The sequence below is a fragment of the Chanodichthys erythropterus genome, chromosome 11 (genome assembly GCF_024489055.1).
Source record: "Chanodichthys erythropterus isolate Z2021 chromosome 11, ASM2448905v1, whole genome shotgun sequence".
Classification (NCBI taxonomy): domain Eukaryota; kingdom Metazoa; phylum Chordata; class Actinopteri; order Cypriniformes; family Xenocyprididae; genus Chanodichthys; species Chanodichthys erythropterus.
The window spans coordinates 20580008-20602498 of record NC_090231.1 but is presented as its reverse complement, the minus strand read 5'-3'; the positions used below and the strand labels follow the sequence as shown (position 1 = coordinate 20602498).

The window sequence follows — 22491 nt, the reverse complement described above, 5'->3', positions numbered from 1 at the left end:
TGTTGAAATTGTTGAGCAAAGGTGTGCTAGTACATAGAATTTTCACTGTGGGAAGACAGAGTAGGCAAAATAAACTTAAACATACTTTAAATAAGGGACTCGGGCTACTTCTAGTAACCATAGATATTGGTGGTGGTCTCTTTTGAACCGACACCCTACTTTAAACTACCATGATAAAACCCCTTTAGATTACTGTAGAGACACCCTGGCAACCACACACACCCCTAGCATCACAGTGGCAACCCTTGCATCAGCACCACTCACATTTTCATCAGGAAATGTAAAAATCTACGACTTCTACTTCAGAAGTTGCTGTACACTGTATATTTTCAAATATATGTGCTGCCTCTTCTCCAGTGAACTGGAGACTGTGCGTGCGTGTGTGTGTGCATGTGTGTGTGTGTGTGTGTGTGTGTGTGTGTGTGTGTGTGTGTACACTTCACACTGCCTGAGGTGAGGCTGTAAGATCGAGAGCTCAGCGGTAGCTCCCTAGATTACTCCATTTCCTATGCTCTGATTACCAGGGGCTGAGGTGAGCTGATCTATAGAACCCAGCATCCTGAAATCCTGTTCCAGAGAAAGTGTGTGATACAGAGAGAGAGAAAGGCATGTTAATGAACTTCATTCCTATGCCACATGGTCATTAATCTACGATTAGAGCACTCTGTGAGCCTGCTGGTTCAAGACAGCCAGCTATAAATATTGACTACTTAGCATGTGAGGAGATATATTGTCTGTGTTCTGCTACATAAACGACAAGGATATGCATACAGTATTCTGGTACATATAATAGGGGACATAGGTCTGTTTTTCTTTAAAGGGGTCCTTGATTATTATTTCTTTCTTTTTTTTTTACTTTATTTAGTGTGTAATGTTGCTGTTTGAGCATAAACAACATCTGCAAAGTTATGACGATCAAAGTTCAATGCAAAGGGAGATATTTTATTTTACAGAAATCGCTTTTTAAGGACTACAACAAATAGCTGGTAGGAACAAGCTTCTTCCCGGGTTGGTGACATCACAAAAGCCCAAAATTTACATAAACCCTGCCCCTGGGAACACACAACAAAAGGAGGTGAGGCCACGTTGGGCTGCTTGAGTTGTTGTAGTAGAGTGCTGTTACCATGCCGTCATTTTACTGCAACACTTGATTTGCACAGAAGATTAACATGATGGCACATGCTAGTCAATAAGTTGAATCAATTCTACAGGAACTACATAATTGTATCCACTAACCATTCAGAAACATCCAGTTGCATTCAAAGTTGTAATTTCTTCCTGAGTCTCTCCATCAGTATCCGACTCCGGTTTGAAGACTGAACACCGTTACTAACAAATCTTCATTTTGGCTGCTGAAGATTCTCCAGCTTTGTTGTTGTTGAGCAACCGAAGTGCAAACTGTTAAAGCTCCACCCTCTTCTGGAAAGCAGCTCATTTGCATTTAAAGGGACAGCCACAAAAACTGTGTTGTTGCTTACACCCAAATAGGGGCAAGTTTGACTAGCTGTAATAAATCTGTGGGGTATTTTGAGCTGAAACTTATCAAATAAAAAAAATATATACTTAAAATCCCCACAGTAAGGTTAATGAAAAGTATGGTATTGGGAACTGAATCAAGAAAGAGAAATGAAAAACGGACAAAGAGAGACAGGGTGCATAGAGGCATTCAGAGAACGCAGACCACAGGTGTTCTTGGCCACTTATACTGATTTAACCAGTATGACTGCATAGGGATAGAGTGTTATTGTACACAAGTGCAACAAAAACAGACACCCAAATGCACAGCAACATCTATTCCTACTGAATAGACGTTTGAATTTATTTGATATATTTCATAGTTAATAAATTAAGTTTTGTTAACTAGGATAGAAGAACAAGTATTTCTTAAACTCATAATTTGGGTTGAATTTCCTGTAATTCTGATTCAACTTCCTGTGGGTGTGACCAATGTAATTCCAATTCACACCCATGAATCGAAAGGGACCCAATTCTTCGATTCTAAATTTTGCCAAGATTGCAAATAATCCTTTAATGAAAATTCTCATGATTCACACATCCCTTGGATTAAAATCTGTTAAGACTTGAATCTATTAAAAAAAAAAAAAAAACACACACACTTTATTTTTGTCCCAAGTAATTATTCCCAGTGGTCGCATTTACCATTTATAATGTGGCATTTTGCCAATTCTGCACATTAGTGAAAAAAATTCATTCTCTGTCATGTCCTTCATGTTCAAAAACCAGATCTGAGAAGCCTATATCAGTGACAGACTCTGCTTTCACCAGTTTTAAAAGGATTTAATCTCTTTATATTACTTTAAGGCTGGAATACACTACACGATTTTTAAAATCTGAACAGATTTTTAAAACACTAGGCATCATACACTTGCTGACTTTGTAAATGGTTACAGAGAAAAGCCGGGCATCATACACTACCAGACTTTAAAATCGTTCGGAACACAAACAGAAACACATGCTTGGTTGCAAGGAGACGCATGACAGAGAGGCGAAACAAATGCAAGAGATGAGTAGTGGAAGATGCGAGGCAAATGCTTTTGGAGATAGACAGGGGTGGGTAGACACAGTCAGTATGGACAGATTACAACAGGAGTTAGAGGTAAATTGTGTAGTTTTATGAATATCCAAGTTGTTACCTATAATGTAATCAATTATCATAATCAGTCGCTATGTACATTTAATGTAATATAATTAATAATTCTTCTGGCGTAAATGTATAATAGTGATGAATATTAACATATTTAATAATGAATGAATCCGGATTTGCCGCAGAATGTGGTTTGCTAACTCTCTCAAGACAAAGCTAACAGTACAGTACTTACTGAAGCAATTTTTCTATCATGGTGGAGCTCCACTTATTCTTCAGTGATTTTTTTTATTGCGTTATGAAAAAAGAATTTCCGTATTTTTCAACTTGGGAGCGACGTGAGCTGTATTGACCCGACTGTGTGACGAAACTGCCGCAAACAAATATAAAACGGCAGATTCTGTATTTTCTCATTCATGAATGTCATGTGCGATCTCGCAGGCGCGGCTCCATCTAGCGGCTGTAAGCGGTATATTTTAGTGTCTCAACATGATTACCATGATTACTCGTCAGGCGCCAAGCTTGTGATTCATGTGCTGAATGAGGTAAGTTTTTCCTTATTACCCGATTTCGTACAGTAGTCTCATTTTTTTCTCAATCTTTTTGACTTTGCACCCTTGATTTGCATTGTTTGGGCAGCGTATGACTATATCGTGTACTGTATTTATATAACAACAACACATATAGTGCACTGATGTGTGTTCTAAAATCGGCTCAAAATATCAAACATGTTTGATATCCTTCGACTGGATGGAATCAAAATCTGAAGCGGAGTCTATGACCATGATATACTACGCGATTTTCTATGGAATCTGTCGGCTCAAATCTGCAGACTGGCTCTGACTTTTGTCAACTAGCGTCAACTTGTTCAGACTATAAATCGGGGGGAAAATCGGGGCAAAAATCATGTAGTGTATTCCAGCCTTTAAATGTTTATAAACAATATTGATTATTAATGGATAACTGATACCAGCATAGACTCATAGTAATCTGACGCAACAAACTGTGGTGTGTAAGTGCCCTCTCTCTCTTTTACACACACACACACATGCACCCACACACACACACACACACACGGTTGTTTTTGTGAATTGCGGGGACATTCCATAGGCATAATGGTTTTTATAAATGTACAAACTGTATTTTCTATCGCCCTACACTACCCCTACCCCTAAACCTATCCATTACAGAAAATTGTGAACATTTTCATTCTGTATGATTTATAAGCCTTTTGAAAAAAGGCTTCATGGGGTAATGTCCTCATAAGTCACCCATTTACCTATGTCATACCCATGTCATTATTCAAATTTGTGTCCTGATATGTCGCAAAAAAATGCACAGACACAGATACACACACACAGGAAGTACCCTCATAAACCATGTTTACGTTGTAATACCCATGTCACATTTGTGTCCTCATAAACCATGTATACAAGAACACACACACATGCACACGATGAGAGTTATTTACTTGTTTTTTTTTTTTGTTTGTTTTTTTTTTCTGTCAAAATAACAAAATCCATTTGCCATTATTCATTATTGTATCTTTTCATTTAAAGCAAAGCCTTTAAGCACTATGCACTTTTGCTAGTCTGTGTGTAAAGGTTTGAGTGGATATAAATGACAAAACATTGTGAAATAAAATAATTGTTACAGGTGTTTAGATTTAGGTCAGATATCAGGTATTTATCAGATTCAGAGCCACATATGAAAAATCCAATCTGCAACACATATCCACCCAGAAAAAAAAAAGAAACCTGAATTGGTTGACAGTGTAAATGTGGCCTTTCTCTACACTTCAAAATAGATTGATGCTGTGAAACTACACCACAAAAAGCTGCTCGCCTGCTAATGTTGCATCACTTTCAGCTAGTGCTCTCCAGGGCCAAATATCAGGATATGCTGTCAGCTTCCACACACTCCCTCCAAACACACACAAATATCACAGAACCTTATGATGAATGTCATAGGACAAACATTAGCCATAGTGGGCAACAACAGAGGCACGGAAGAGTTAGCACTCATCACAGGCTCCAGCGATTCATAGGCCACATGGCCTATTAGATGCGGACAGGAAATGGTACTGAAGTCACAGACTCAGTTGCATTTGTCAGCATTATTAAGAGAGGAGCTGGCTGGCAACTATCTTGCTCAAGAGCTGAGGCGTGGATGCCATCTTGGAAAGGTCACAGGCTGCCTGCTATCCTCCCATTTGTCTGTTTGATTAAGTCTGGCAATTAGAAGACTTGGCCGCCACACTCACAGTCTCCTATATCAGAGAGAGCCAGATTGGATACAAACTAATCACAGAACAGTTCTGAGCAGAGCAGATGAAATGGTGAAAAAAGAAAAGAAAAAGAAAACAACGCCAAGATGGGCCAAGATTGTAGACAGCCTGATGAAATAATCAGTGATGGAATAATACACAAGATGGAGAAAGAGAGAGAGCTTGTCAGAGAGTTGGATCTGTACCTAGTTACCTTCTGATAATTAAGCAATCCGGCTTTTGTGGAGTATGTCTTGCCTGCCTCACACACACACATACATATACTGTACACAACACACAAACACGGTGAGAAGCATTGCTTACACAAGCACAAGCATAAGCATATAAACAGATCCTTACATAACCACACAAACACACGTTCAATCTAGAGTCTGGGGCATAAACGCAGTGACACAAGGCTAATTTAAGAGGAGCTGTAGGATATAGGCTGTGTACAGCATGAACTCACAATTACCAATACTGAGCGTGTCTCCCTGAGGAGTGAGGAATAGAGCGATCAAGTGAGAAGAGATGATGGGGGCATGGCACTCACAGATTCTGTCATACAGCTTTATTCGCTTCTTAATAGGCCTTTGTGTCTGTTTGTGTATACACAGATTAAGTGCGCTTTCAAAGGTCAGTTTCAGTATGACTAAAGCAATAATTTGTCTTTTTAAAATGCAACAGAATGGAGCATTCACTGATTGTTCAACTTATTTATTTATTTAGTGTGTGAAATCCAGTCACTTCAATATGAATCCATGAGACTGGGAATTTCGGTCGAAATGTCCAGTCCAAGCAAATTATTTTTGGGGTTGTTTGTAAGTGAAAGTTTACTCAAAATATCTTCTTTTGTGTCCCACAGAAGAACATCATATTTGGAACAACATCGGGGTGAGAAAATGATGACCGAATTTTCATTTTTTTATGAACAATTCCAATATATAATATATGCATATATGTGCGAGTTACAAACAGGATGTGTTGTGATGCGTTTTCCTCAGAGGCATAGATCATAGAACCCCCTCTCAATGTCAGAAACACATTTTTTTTTGCCATGGCAACTTAGCCCTGTCAGTAGTGTGGTTGTTAGGGAAACCAGAAAGTTGATGCAAATAAGAAGTCAAATACTTGTGATGCACATGTTGTATGTGTTGGGGGAATAGCTCTGTGATCAGATTTGATCAATTTGTTCATTAATACATCAATATGCTGATTATCTCAATTATATTTAATCTCCACTGACATCTGATTTTTATCATTAGCCACAACATTTTGAAGACACATCCACAATTTCTTTATGCATGCCAGAACAACTATTTGAATTAATCACTAAATGCAAAGTCTTTATACTGAGTTCTCGCCCATCTGATCCCCACAAAAAGGCTCAAAAGGCTATCAAAAGATAGATTGTTTGAAATAAACTGCTCTCAAATCATCAGGGAGAAAAGACCGAAAATTCCAAGTGCTCCCTGAATCAGGCAAGAACACAACACAGCAGAAAACTGGATGACTTACATTTACACCTGCTTTCTCAGACGTGATTAACTGGAGCCACCACTGTTCAAACGTTCCAACACCAATGTTCTGAGACACGCCACAGTGCACTTTTCATTTGCTACATCTGATTTTGTTCCACTTAGGGTAACTCGACATGTCTAGAGCTTGTGCTGGTACATGCATATCTGGACTGTAACACACCTCCTATATTCATTCTCTGTCACAGACATTGTGTGGAGAGCCCTGGGTGACTATCAGAAAGTCATAAAGCCCACTGTTTGCCACATAACTCCCACATCATTTTACAATGGCTTAATGTATGCTTAGATTTAACAGAATGAGTGAGGACTTGTTCTAATACTCACTAAACAGTTGTAGCTGTAGCAATGATTCTCTCTGACTTGAGGTGAGGTGTTTCTATATTTGCTCCTTTTTTGTTACGTTAAATATTAATTTACACTAGAGTTCATTAAATTATTTAAATAGTTTTCTCTTTCCATATCTGTCAGTCTTTACACATGCTTTAACTCCATCCTTTGGAAAGTGGACGAACCAAAACATGTATAACTGCAAACACCAGCAGCTCTCAGACTCTCTTACAGTCTCTCTCTGGTGTTCCTGTCCCTCCTACCTGTCACGAGGACAGCCATTAAACCTCCAACCCTTCCTCTTAAATCTAAAAATAATGGTGCTGTTGAATACTGTGTTCTTGAGCTATTTTGTTTGCAAAAAAAATAAAAGTAGGACTACTCTCAAAAAAAGATCAAACAGAAAAACACTTTTATAAAAATGAAAGTCAATGTTTCCAGACCTATTAAGATGCTTATTTAGAAACACCTTTGGTTTGAATGTAGGTCAACAGCATTTTTACAGGAAGTTTTGTCTTCAAACCAAAATATCTGTTTCAGAAGATGTGCTGGTGGCATCATTTATCAAAGTAAGAAAACCATGTGAATGTTATGTTTCTCATTTCTAAGTTGCTTTTGATAAAAGTTTCTAAATTAATAAATGTAATGTACAAATGTCATTTTAATAAAGGATCTAAAAAAAAACAAAAAAAACAAGGGTCTATTGAAAAATGTATCAAAAAAAAAAAATTCTAAATGCACTGGTTGCCTTTGAGAATATTCAAAAGCCCCTCTAAGTAAACTGATGTACCTCTGGTACTTCTGTTGTAATAAAACAAATGAAAAAAAATGTCAGTTTAAATTTTGTATATGTTTACTTTTAATGTTTTTTTTTTTTTATCATTTTAATTAGGATTATTTAAAATGATTTAAAAATAAATTTAAATCATTTTAAGATTAAGGCTATGTGTTCACCAAAGCGTTTTTCGCCAGCTGAAAACACTAGGCGCTCTGCTGAAAACGTTCATCTGTGAGCACCTGAGAGCACTTCCGCAGCGCAGCGTTTTATTTTTTCAATTGAGATGCTTTGCTTGCTATGATACAGAATATGCGCGGAAGTCTTACTAGTATCTAATTTCACAGATAGTTGTTTCTGTACTGTTTCTATACGTAAATGCAAAAAGTATTTGCTTTGGCTCTTGTTTCAAATGAATCTGTTCAGTTATTATGCTTGTTGTTGTCATCTGTTGATGTTGTGCAAGCAGAATGTGGCAGTTGGTCGGTGTTGTATTTGTCCCAACCCTCCTCCACTGTGATTGGACGATTGGGTACAAATTGACAGTGATGAGCGCTGCGTTTTACCCAAAGTTGAACATTCTTCAACAGTCGGTGACCGGTAAAAAACACAGAGCGCTCAGTGATTCAGCGTGAAATAGACTCTCAGCGCCTCATTACGCTCCTGGCGTTTTTAAAAACGTGGTGCTCCTATTGAAAACAACTGAAAAATATGCTAGCCTTGGAAAGAAATGCTTTGGTGGACACACAGCCTAAGATTATTTCCCTTCTGGAAGTTTTCAAAGGTTGAGAAGCACTGATCTAAAGACATCATCTGTGTGCCGTTTTTACTGGCCGTTTTAAGTGAGAAAGCAACTGAAAATCTTTGCATATGGACCTTTAAGGACCTTTAAGATCTACTGCATATACTGTATGACACACAGCAAGAGAAAACAAGTATACCAGGTTTATCTGGAATATAAATGTGTTGTCTGCCAGAGGGCAGGTTTTGCACACAGTTTTTAGGGCTTCCGCTTGAGTGTTTGAGTCTATGTGTGTGCGTGCGCAAATGTATGACCCTGTGAAGCATTTGCTAGTTCCTCTGTGTCAGTGATGGAAGAAGCTCTCCATATGCTGTGGTAACTCTTTGGCTCATGCTGACCAGATTAACAGATTTTCAGTATTGAAGGCTGGTCAAGACCCAGAAAAACATTGAGCCTGTCATTCAAATTAAGCCCTGTTGATGTGGGTGTTTAGGGCCATTACCAGAGTGCGGCTCAGAATATCCCTTGCAAAACACATGCTTGCTGGTCTAATGCAAAAAACTTTGGTTTGGACACCTGGGCCATGTTGCCTGTATGCCCTGTATGCATGCCTCAAATACATGTCTACTTAATGAAATATAGAGAAAGGAAATGACTAAGAGCAACATACTGGACCTGCTGAGAAGAGAGAAAGAGAAGAATAGGCTAGTGTCAATCTCCTTTCAATCTGAAAACTTGCACTGAATTACAAGAAGCTCAACACCATCATGTCTAATCGAGAGAAAAAGAGGGCTTGAGCAAGACAGTCAATGGCATCTCTAAGGTAAGATTATAATGCACTGTTAAGATTGGTTTGAGGACTGTCACTGATACACACACGAATACTCAAACACACACAGACTATCTATAGGCATCCTCTGTGCAGGGGTTAATTGATCCCACAGCACTGATACCATAAAGACTGACAGCATCAGACATGCTTTGACAAGAAAGTAGAAGAAAGATAGAACGTGAGGTGGAGAGTGAGGAAAAATAATGAAGAAATGCAGGAGAAAAAGGAAAGACACAGAAAGACAACTCAGACTGGACTGTTTGGCCAAATTACCCAGACTCACTCAGTGATTCTATAGACAACACATCACATCAACATGCAAGGAAAGGGAGATGTATAGAGTGATTTGTGAGAAGAGAAACGATGTCAGGAATAATTTACATTTATGATTTATGAAGGCATAAGCATATCAGTTCTGTATACTTGCACTATAAAAACAACAATGCAAAATCTATTCATTCAGATTTAAAATGAAAATGTTGCACAGTATACTGTACAAAAAGTTGTAAAACAAAATGTTAATTGGTTAACTGCAGGTCATCTTTTAAAACAGTGAAAAATTATAAATGGTTTAACATTGCATATATGTATTTTTTCTCTGTAAAATGCTGTCAAATGTTCTTTGGAAGTAAAAATGAAGAGTTTGTTGTTGTTTTTTTCATGGTGTATATATGACCCTGTGCACTGTCTATGACAAGTATTATGCTTTATGGACAGGTCACTTATGATGAGTTTTATACTAAACAATATGTACCTTTTCCAGAAAGTATTGATGATAGTGGTGGTAGTGCATCAGAAAAAAAGGTCATAGTAAGAAAGGAAGAAGCTGAAGATCAAGGAGAACAGTTGAAGTAAGGGTGAAGGCAGAAGTCATAGACTGTTGTGGAAGTCAGGCATTTTGGTGCATTATCTTATGCCAGTACTACAACCAGAGGTCAGGAAAGATGACACTGCCTCACTACACTGACAAGCAAATGCTCCAAAAATGATGACTAAACAGGTCAAAATCGAGTTACGTGTGGAAAGTGTGGGCTACACTGAAAAAAAAAAGTGTTTTCACTTGTGCTACAATCATAGATTTGGACTTCCAAGAAAGAAACAATGTTATGTTTTTTGTAACACTAAGACATGGTTTCACTATTTTCCAGGCAGCAAAGTTCCATCTGAATTTGTGTCAAGTTATGGACATTTTCACTTGTGAGTTCCAAATTAAATATAGCAGCACAAGATGAAATGGAATGTTAATAAAGCTTTGAAATACCTGAAACACACAAAGACCTTGTCACTACTTTTCAGATAGCAAAAATGCTTTTCAATGTGTGTGAAGTTTTGCCAAATTTGGCATAAATGGTTATAAATGACAGCCCTAAAAAAGGTCAAGGGTCAGATGTAGAAAAATTATTTTGGAAAATGATTTTAGCCTTAAATATATGTAAAATATAAATTCATAAATATATTTTTTTTTTTCTAAATGTGATTTCATAATTAGTCCCATATTGCAAGAGTAATTTGTGGCCTATATATACAAACTTAAGACTGATGTAAGTGACACAGGTATCAAATCATTTCAATATGTGAATATTTGCTTTGTGTTAGGTGATGTATAACAAAAGGTATTCTATTTAAATGTCACACTGTGCATTCATCCAGTTAGCACACAAAAGCATGACAGAAAAGTACAAGTACAAAAGTACAAAGAAGAGAGGTAGACGTTAACGTTTAGCAATCTTGACAGCAATGTGAGATAATGAAGACACTCAACATTCACCTCCAGACATTGTCACTTCTTTAATAGTTCTGTAGGAATATGTTGTATGCGAGAGAATCAGCAGCCTACCCGGGGCATTTAGATTTTGTTTTGGTCTTCTCTATATATTATTAATTGAATACTTACAGAAGATCAAAGTATAGTTTTCAGGTTTTAAAGTTGCAATGGAGTTCTTGCCCTCTAGCAACTTTTTTTCTAGATTTGTTCAGATGGTAAATTCTGTTTTTTGCTTCTTTCAATTTTACCATTTCTGTTTTACTGTATTAGTTTTACATTTACTATTTCAATAATGAATGATGTTTAGCCAGGCCTAATTCAAGTGCCGCGTTAAGCCTTTGCCGGGGCCCTGGGCTAACGAACGCAAAGGCCCCATCACGTTTCCATCAAAAATGCATTTTATTTCGTTGAATAAAAAGTATCCACCCCAACGAGTGTACAAGTTACATTTATTCACACCTTGTGCAGTATTTTAAAATGTGCAGATGTAGCTGTTTTTTGTATTTGTTTTTGTTTTTTGTTTTGAGTCACCAATATGACTCATTTAAAATTCTGTACTACTGACATTACTGCATGCACAAGTTTCAGAAACCCACTTTAAAAATGACAGTCAAATGCAATAGATCATCGTTAAGACATGGTAATGGACCCTTTCTTTGTCCATTTATTCGGCTTCTTAATGATTTTAGTAGTAACATTTAACATACATAGGCTTTACCAAGTTATTGACAACATTATTTCTATTATACTTCATTTTTATGAACATGCACATGGCTTCTGTCTCGTGCACAGACGCACGTGCGAGCCTTTAAAAGTATTTGGCTGCGGAAAGATACGTTCGCCGTGTGCACTGCGCACTATCTAGTGGACTTTTGTTTTCAAGCAAGCACTCAATTAACTTTCGCATGGGCTACTGTACAGTACACACATTGTCCGTGGCATAAACATTGGGCTGCATGCGGACTGGGAGTGCGGACGTCCGCGAACCCTCCTGATGACGAAAAATACGCGATGTGAACGCCCGAAGTATACCTTGGTGTTAAGCCCGTAATAGCGGGCCACCAATCCACCCAGGCCCATGTGCACGTGCATACTCAGACACTATGCCACTGTCCTGGTTGTATTCCTGCGTGTTTATCTGCTGCGCCTGTGACTCTTGATTCGGGTGTGTGACGACGATGCGTTTTAAAACGCAAAAGAGGATTGTCTCGGGGGCCCCCCAGTGTTCAGGGCCCTGGGCTGCAGCCCATATTGCCCATTAGGATAACGCGGCCCTGCCTAATTCAAAAGAGAAATTTGTCTTGGAAATATGATATTCCACATTATTTTATATGAGCTTGGGCTTATTTACCAAAAGCTAAGGAAGAGAAAAGACATTAATATCTTAAATACACATGAAAAAAAATCCCCATCTTTTTAATAAATGTGGTTACCTGAAAGCTCATTACTTCCAATGAGCCACAGGCAAATATGAGGTCAGCAGATGCCCTTCTTACTCCTCATTAAAACCAGCTGTTTGGCCTCATTGTCTGTGCTAAGCTTGGGTTGCACACCACACAACATTCACAGATCTGCAAACATTCCCACACGCACAAACAAGCGCCCCTTGAACATATGCTAGGAACGCAGACAAAAAAAAAAAGCAGCTCCAGAGCTAAGGGTCCAGCAAGCAGAAAGCCCCTGATTAACAAACCAACACTAATTAAATCACAGACTGCTAAATCATGCACAGTCAACTGCTCAAATATGAGCACATTCCACTAAACTCCACATCTTCCCAGCAGTTTCCTCTAACCGAGCTGCCAGTCTTAAATCCCCAAAATGAGAGAGTGAATGAGTTGGGATTACATGGCTAATGCAAGCAGATGAAAGAAAGTAAAGCATCATCTCGAACTCAAAAAGGATTAAATCACCAAACATTTGTGCCTAAAGTCAGCTTGATGCATTGGGTTCACCTGGAAATGCAAAAAACACAATTATAGGTGAATAGAGAACTATGATATAATTCTGTAAAAGGACCCATGCGAGTGTCTTTTCAAATTCCCTCCTCACACACAAAGACCTAAAATGCTGAACATTGACTGAATGGTCTGGAGATGAATTATTCAAAGCTAAAGGAGGTACAGGGAAGAAAATCTTGATTTGATTAAAAAAAGCAATATGCACAACCTGCTAAAATGTAAAACTTGAACTTCATTGTAAAATTGCTGCCAACCTGCACTGATAAGTTAATTGCACTTTTTTTTTTTTTGACAACTATGACTTTAATTACTGATTAAGAAAATCCAATTAACACTAAAATCCCATAAAACTGACTAAAATTATAGTTACAAGTAGGCTAAAATGAATGCAAAGACGTTAAAAACATTGCATGAGTCACAGTAAATCCTACTGATCGCAGTTTACAAATTATAAAATAATTTTTGCTGCATTTATCATCTAGGTGTGTATGAATATTTCTGCATTGCAAGTGGACGCTTTCATTCATGCAGCTCCGCGGTTTCATCTCTGCCTTGGCTCGTGACAATTACACGTCAGACTTTACCGCGAGTGGTAATTAAACATTGATTCCTGTGAACTTTGAGCATCTGTAATGAGGGAAGCTGAAAATGATGTGCTCAATCTGATGGGGAGAGAGGAAGGATTTGGGTACATGGAGGCGCGCGTCATTTTAGGTGTTCAGGTGAAATCAGCACGCGCTGGAGACACTGTTACGTACTGTACAGGTGTGAAGGGTAGCAGGGCATATAGTCGTATTGTACATATATTTGGATTAGTCACGGCGCACTCACCTCGCTTATCTTGTACTTTTACAGTTATCTCCACTAGCGGCTGCGTCTCTCGGTCGAGCCGCCTCGATATTACCAAATCTCCGCTGTCCCGACTCACGGTGACGGGAGAGTTATCCGCGTCCGGGTGAATCAGCTCAAAGCTGGCGGACTGAAACCTCACAGGGTGCAGATTCATTATGACGGAGCCTATACTCGCGTCTTCCGACACGGTGATAAGCACTGGCTCCGGCACGGAGCGGGACTTTCTCGAGAGTCCGTTATCGAGCTGAGGAAGGGCTGGCCATTGGCGCGGACTGATCTCTATATCCATTTTCTGACTGGTCCGAGCGGGCCAGCCGTGGTCTCGCGCAAACACGCTGAACTTTATGGGCTGCGCGAGACCGAGAATCGAGTCAACGAGGAGGATGTCGCCGGTTTTGGGCACTATATAGAAACTGCCGTTTCTCGGGAGCGCGTAGTATATGAGCTCGGCGTTTTTGCCGCTGTCAATGTCCTCCGCTTTCACCGTGTACACCACCGACCGCAGGGCCGTAGCGTCGTCCAAAGTTATTTTCACGTCTGCATGTTGGAAAGTGGGCTCGTGGTCGTTCGTGTCAAGCACGTCCACTTTAATAGAAGCAACTTCGGCCACGACGCGCTCGGCTGAAGCGCAGCTCTGACAGCACAGCGCGACACTGAGGAAATATTCAGCGCGCTCCTCTCGATCGAGAACGTTAGAGGTTTTCAATAAGATGTGTCCTCGCCTGTGGTGGGCAAAGACGTGAAAATCTTCACTCCTGTCCCCCAGGAGTTTTAGGTGCATCCCGGACTTGGAGCACCATCTCTGCGGGTCGATGCGCTTCACCGGGATACTCAGTCCGTTCACTTTTGAGCCAGCTGGAGAGTTTTCAAACACATGCCCGTGAAAGAAAGGTATTCGTTCGTCGGTTGTATTTCCCAAAACAAAAGTCACACAATATGGCAACAAAATAGTCCAAAACATGATTGTAAGTTTACAGCACTCTTCCTGATCTCAAGCGACAGTGTTCAAATAGCAGAACATGGTGCACGAATTCACTCCTCATTCGTAGAACACTGATCCTCCAGAGTCTGAGCAGCAGAACTTTCCCACCGTCTCCTCGCGCTTCAGCAGCAATCTGCTCGGGCGCGCGCTTGAGCTCGCGGAGTTTCAGAGAGCAGCACTACTGTGATGGACAGCGCCACGCGCGAGAGGGCGGGGCTATGGACTAGACAGGGATTCCTCTAGGGAACTCTTTCATAAAGGATTATTTCTTTGGCTGAAGCAACTTGTGCGGGAAAAAAAAAAAAAAAACTAACAAACTCTAAATTTTAGATTATATAATGACCTATACGATTATACCAGATGATGCTCATACATAGGAAAGTTAGATATTCCTGTTTAATGGAAAATTCTTCTTTGGGCTTCATAACGTTAATCTGAACCACACTACTTTGGCACACACTGACCGAATTTATGCTCCTCAATTGGTGGCATGTAACGTATGGCATGATCAACCTGCAAATCACTTTTGAGAAGACACATACAGGTTAACCTCACTAATGTTTTTTTTTTTATTATTTTTATTTATTTATTTTTTTTAGAAATCCATAGTTTGTATGCTGAGCTGTAAAATTGTTAATTATTGTAAAATAATGTTAATTGACTTTTACATAAGTTGTTTGGTCTGAAGTAAAACACTCTTCTAAAATCCACCAACAGAAACAAAAGAAAAAAGTCATTTTCAAAAAAAAAAAAAAAAAAAAAAAGCAAGAAACTACAGAAAAAAATTGTGCACCATTCCAACAAACAAAAACAAAGTTGAAACAAACATAATGGCAATAAAAAGTAAAATTTTAGTTCTCAATTAAGAGTTTAATTCTGCAAATATTCCTATTTTTTTCTGTTTGTGTGATTGGAAAAAAAAAAATTAAAAAAGAAACAATGTTATTAAGAATACTATCCTTACAAATGTGCAGGTGACAGATTTACAAATCATCTCAGAACCTTTATTTATATCTTACGTTCTCTGAGATTTTGCTGACTGTCAAAGATTTTGCACCTCACAAACAAGCTGCAAAAAGCCATTGTTTAACAAATCGAGTTGTTTGTTGACACATATTTTGTCACATATCACATATAAGACTAGCATTATACGTATGGTGTAAGTAAGGAATAACTGACGACAGGCTGTTGAATTCTTAGAAAATAATGCACACCCGAGGTGGTAATGCGGCCACGACACGAAGTAGAGAATTCTAAGAATTCAACTGCCCGGAATCAATTATTCCGCCTACGTTTACCACACCTCAGGACACTGTTCCAATGTTGTATTTCAAGACATTTGTCAGGTTTTTGCCCATTGTGTGTGGGACTAATTTCTTACACATCTCATCCCAAACCTCCGTTGCTAATTCCAAAACATCATTTTAGAACTAGTAACAGAGGCTTGAGCCTTGATAGTAGAATGATACAGTTGATACAGTTATTAACGCAGTTAAGAGAGAGAGAATAAGCATATGTGAATTAGCCTACCTGAGTATGTACGTCTCTCACGGCTGCAGTGTCTACTAATAGCGAAACTATAAGTTTATCTACCTCAAGAACTGGACAGTTGGACCTTGCTGGTGAGAAATGTCATGTATCTTTTAAGTTGCTAAATTATTTTACTAATTAATTCGTCAAAGCAGCACTGAAAAAACATTTCTGTGCGAGTGTGTGACCACAGTATACTGTATGTGTGTATGTTTGAAAGAGAGAGTGCAAGAGAGTATGCACTTTCAGGACACAATAAAATGCATTTTGTGGCAAAACCCATGACAATAATTGTTATTTTCATCCTATTATTTACTATATTTAATTGCTATGTTGTTGTGGGTTTTGTTTCTTGGAACTGCAATGTGGTCAAGACCTGCCTAGAACTACTAGCCGTGTGTTTCCCTGAAAATAATTGCACACCTTAGAATGGTGGACAACCAATCAGCTTCGAGCATTCAACAGCCCCCCAGTATAACTAGATAATATATAATATATAAAACAGCAAATATACTGTACAACATTTTGCCTCTTCACCTAAACATCTTATAGAGCAGTGGTCGGCAATAGGTGGCCCGCAAGCCAAAACTGGCCCGCCAGCAATAATATCTGGCCCGTGCCCACAGCCAGATTATTTTAATAGTGGCTGGTTCTGAAATAGATCTGTCTGGAGAGCTCAGTTCATGGTTGCATAGCAACGGCAGACGCCACGGGAGCGCAAGCGCTTTGGAAAGGAAAGACACAACATGTTAACGGCCCCTAATATTATATTCTTTGAAAACAGCAACAACTTCACTGCAGATAAGACTGCTTTGCATTCACAAAACCAGGTAAGATGAACGCATAGTTGTCTTTCCATTCTTCTTTGTATGCCCTATTTTCGCTGTCAACTTTCCTCTTTGGACTCTTTGATATGGCCATTTTCTCTCACCAGCTATCTTAAATGTTAACATCGCTCTGCAGACGTAAGTAATAGCGTACCTCCAGCATGCAAACAATAAAAAAAAAAAATGGAGTTTAGTACGTGAGGATGCCGAGGAACAATTCTGAGTGTAAAAGTAGGCTATGTCGAATAATTATTACAATAAGTTAGGCTCCATTGTGTAACAAGCAAATTAAAATGATACTCATTTATTATTCACAATATGGAAATAAAACATAGTTTGATTGTATGATTGTATGAGCATGACTCAAACATGTCATTAATGGGCTTATTCAAATCCTCTTTTATTTTTATTTTTTGGTTATTTTTTTATCCATTCTGCATCTCCCACATATGTGTGTTTTAGCAAGGCGGTCTGTGATGCAAGTTGGTGAGTGAAGGTACTTGCCAGGTTATGTGTCACTACTCTGCTTTATTAATTTATCCAGTGTAAAACCCGGACACTGCCACACAAATGTGGCTTTTTGTTAATGACTGTCCTATTACAGGATTTAACACAGAGTAACAGTAACAAAAGACACTGTAACAGTCTGTCAGAGGCAATTCTAGTTGCATTTTTCATCAATTAGCCTAATTTCTTAAATTATCCTTTGATTATGTTCTGGCCTGCCATTTGGTGGCAAAAATGTTTTTGTTTTTTTTGATTGCCGACCCCTGTTATAGAGTATTTTTATTTATTTTTTTTTTCCCCAAAGTTGATTTGGCTTACCAAAAGCATGCTTTCTGTAAAGCTGCAATGAAACAATATTTGTATAACGCTTTTAAAATTGACTTGAATCAACTTGACATTTCCTCATATGTTTTGTACTTTCTGAACATGATACTGCATTAAATAGTTGAAAAATGATTTTGAAATGTGGTCTTGTTCCAATAATAGCCTTGAAATGTTACAGCAGCACCTTTATGCATTTGATTGATTAAGGCCACGTGTGCTGTTAGTTTAATAAATATGGCTTTGGTATAATTACTATTACTTTAAAATAGTAAGAAAAGTGATTTACCTTAAAGTAAGATTGACATTACGATTGACTATTGGTCAACTGAGAAAGATGTCACTTTATTTTTTGGAAGAGGTAATTAATTCTAAAGAAACAAATGTATTTAGAGAAACACAGCCCTATGAGAAGTAGTGACCCCATGGAACGACACTGGTCTCAAACGACATACCTCTCCGGCCCCTCCAGAAACTACAATAAGAAGTTGCGGAGGAGCTGTTAATTGCCTTGCGCAGCATCCTTTTTAATACGCATTGATTTTTTTTCTCCCTCTCTGCCGCGTTAGGCTAGAGGCAATCTGTCTGTGGTGGCTGCTTTCAAATTTCAATTAGAGATTTATCTCCTCAATTGCTCTGTAATAACATTAACCTGGCCCAACGCTAAAGGATGTGGATGTTATGAGCGACACAAGCCCACAACATGATCCTCATCAACGACAGACACGTCCATCGTGGCAGCCCTAGATAAGGAAAAACAGGCAATGGGATCAATACAAAAACATTCAATTTAAAGTTGGAAACATGCCATTTAGACTTCAGAGCAAACACAATTTACCAATAGACAGATCTGTAAATTGTATTAGTGTAAAAATGGCATGTCAGCAGTGTAGTGTTGGATCGCCTGACATGCATATCTGCATTTTAATAAACGGTTGATGTTCTGAGAAACGACCAGAGCGAAAACCTAATTTGATGTGGGTCGAATATATAGAAGGAACATTAATACTTTAATAACTTAATTTATTTTAATGGGCTAATTAGCTAGTTGCATCCCACTTCATTAAGAGACTTCACTCTTAACTGAAGTTTGACTTGACCGAGGAAGTTGTTTCACAATAGATTTGTAACTCAACCACATAGTTTTGAATATACTTTGAATACATCTATACACAACACCGATAAATCACTTTGATTTGAAATAGGTTTAATGACAGTAAAGCAAAATGGTCTGCAATGCAGAGATGTCACCCAAAGAAAAAGAGCGAGCGCCTCAAATTGAAAGCAGTGAGAGATCTGTCTTTCCAAAGCTGTCCGGAGTAGTACAAAAAAGAGGGAGATGGACATGCAGAAAGAGATACTGAAAGAAAAAAGAAAAAAAAAAGGAGTGCAGAAATTCCTTCACAAATTCTCTTTCTACCTCTCCATCATTGTCACTCACTCACATACGGTCTCTCTCTCTCTCTCTCTCTCTCTCTCTCTCTCTCTCTCTCTCTCTCTTACTCTCTCTCTCTCTCACACACACACACACACACACACACACAAACTGAAAACATACATAAATGTGCTAAAAGAAAAAGGAAATGGACTTAACTTACTGTAACTGGTTTTTCATTTTTGTTTTGAAGGCTTTTTTCCTAGTAATTATCTGCACAGGCTGACTTTTAGGAAACCTTGCCAAAGTCCAGTGAATTGGAGGGAGGTTAGCACTTCTTTTACAATGTACGGATGTGAGCACTTATATGGTATTTTAATGGTCTTGGTCAAGCCTGAGAGGAACACATACTCTGGAGTCTCCAGCATTTTTCAAGCTGGTTCACTGAACTCCATTATAAGTAGATCAGTGGAAAGTCTCACAGTCTTGGTTTCAAGCAAGGGCAAATGCGAACACTTTTGTTTTCTGTGAGTGCATGTGTATTTTTTATTTTCTCATATTTTAAAGATTTTTTTTTTTTTAGTTTGTCCTCTGAAAGACCAAAGGTGCATTTAAAATCAGCAGCAGAACGTGTTTTGTAATTGTTTTTAATAGTCAAAAGAGTGAGTGAAGCACAAGACTCATGAACATATGGGACATAATTTGTGGGCATCATTATGAAATTTCAATATGGCACGCTAACCAAAATGCTGGGAAACACAGAGTGGAGAACAAGCCAAATTATAGATTCTTGGCTCAGAAAATCTACCTTTTTTTCTTCAACAAAGCATCAAATAATTGTTCTGATTTGAAACAATACTTTCATGGCACATTACCCTTGACTATCCATGACATTCAATAACATTTGTTCTGTTATTGAGGAAAGCTCGTAAAAAATGTGTCAAAATGCGTGATAGAGTTTTACGTCTTTGCCCTTGGCTTCAATGGTTTTACAATAACAATTTGGCTTTGAGGCATAAAACCTAATGATCGGGTCTGTCATATTTGCATATGCAGAGAGGTGGGGGTTATTGCTTTCTGTGGGATGGCGGTTACAGCGCATAATTAGAGAGTCTAGCAGTTAGGTTCCTCATCAACGGCAGGGCCTCGGCAGCGGAGCAGAGTATTTTCTGTTAATGAGGCTTGTCAGCGCTCGCTTTTACCCTCATCTCCTCTTCGCAGCTCACCCAAGACACTCCAGTACGTTGGCTGGGTGTAATCAGCACACAATCATGCTCATTACATCCTTTACCAAAATAAACCTCCTCTAAATGTCCTCACCACTAACATCCCTCTCTGGCTAGGGAGGGGGAACAGTAGAAGCAGCAATAAAGAAGTCTATAACATATGTAAGGTCAGGTTATGAAACAGAACCAGATGTATATCTCTGTCTTTACCTGCTTAAAAAGTCGCTTTCAAGGAAAGTCTGCTCACTCAGCGACCATATTTGCAATGCCTCTGGGCAGCTTTTACAAGACAAGTGCTATAAACTTGAATGGGGAAATCCTGAAATCTAAAAAGGTACTTGCCAGGTTATGTGTCACTACTCTGCTTTATTAATTTATCCAGTGTAAAACCCGGACACCCGGGTTCCACACCCACACTTAAAAAACATATTTCAAATCAGCAACAAAGTCAGAAATGAACTGTCCCATTAATGTTGTTCCTTATGCTCAAATAGCTGTAAAAGAAGAATGTTTATGTTTCAGGTTGGTCCAGCCAATGCACATGTAGAGTCCTAAGCGCAGCGACACGATGACTTTATAAGTTAGCGATTGGCTCTTTAATTTAGAAAGTAGGTGTGTAACTAGGGATGGGTACTGATATTAAACCTAGTATTAAATGGGCCCCGTGGCTAAATTATGAAAGACCGCAGTATCTATAAGTTCCGATGTTACTGGTTCTGCTGTCGGTACTGGAAAAATTTGGAAAATACACTTACTGTTTATTATTGCTATATAAACGTTGTCTTACAAATTCTCACTAACTTTTTCTATATGCGATAATATTAAGACATTTGTCTATGATGCATTTTTTGATATAGAGAACTAAACAAAAGTTTAGGTTAAACTTTAGTGCTGTGTGATTAATGCAATTTTATCTAATCTTATTTCGATTTTGGCTTCCAAGGATTAAAAAAAGAAGATTTTTTAGGTAAAACAATTTAAAACTAGCCGCATTCCATGTAGCGCACCTTCCTTTCATTTCCTTCACAGCGATGTGCATTCATTCATCCCTAAAAGTCCAAAGAAAATGCCAGCATTGAAAGCGTGAGTACTCTGTGAGGAGTTTACTGAGTTTCAATGACATCACTACATCAAATTACTATATAATGTTGAATATAATGTATAATAATGTGATGGAGGAATATTTGTGGGTCCTAATAATAAAACAAAATACTAATAATTAGGGGTGTGACGAGATCTCGTGTCACGAGATCTCGCGAGACTAAACTGTGACGAGATTTCTCGTCGAGGCGAAAAGTAGTCTCGTGATGTTGCCATTACAGAGTGTTAGGATGATTAGGAAAGAATATGCCACCGCTACATTTACATTACGCCTCCACTGTCGTTTTGCTTTGTATTTAAATAAAAAACATTTAATTCAGTTGGATAACGGACGCCGCCGCTCCATATTTACAGAGTTACGTGCGATCGCTGAAAGTGAAAGTAAACAGGAGCGCGCATTTAAACGCGATTTCAATACCCCGCATTTTGAAAGCGGCTCCCTGATGAATACAGATATCTCTCAATATGAAAGCTATTTTAGGCTGGGCAGTGTAGTTATAACCATCTCTCAGCTCTGTATCATAGAAAAATGTGGTCTTATTTGCACTTTGAATATTGAGAGAGTGTGATTATGGTTCCACTTATTGTAAAGTGTTACCATGAAAACGAATAACAGTTTTCTCTTAATCTTATTAAGCACAAACAATAAGGTTTCATTTGTTAACATTAGTTAATGCACTGTAAACTATGAACTAACAATGAATGACTATTTTTAATAACTAACATAAACAAAGATTAATAAATACTGTAGCAAATATATTGCTCATTGTTAGTTGATGTTGGTTAATATGTCAATGTTAATTAATGAGACCTTATTGTAAAGTGTTAACATTTTTATTTATACTGTTTTTATTTCTATGATCAGTTTGTGGAAAGGAGTTCAGTTAGGAGGTCAAAAGTTGTAGAAGCTCATAAATCATGTACAGTAAGGTCTGAAGAGACTGAAATCATACAGA

General features: G+C 38.4%; 1 protein-coding gene across 1 annotated transcript in view; it reads right to left on the bottom strand.

Annotated features, from left to right (window-relative positions):
* si:ch211-186j3.6 (neural-cadherin) overlaps positions 1-14716 on the bottom strand; it is a 330066-nt gene extending 315350 nt beyond the window's left edge. Inside the window, exon 1 of the mRNA XM_067400604.1 lies at positions 13646-14716. Coding sequence (XP_067256705.1) covers positions 13646-14627 — 982 coding nt within the window. The 5' untranslated portion in view covers positions 14628-14716. The remainder of the gene's footprint in view (positions 1-13645) is intronic.
* Positions 14717-22491: the final 7775 nt, after the last annotated feature.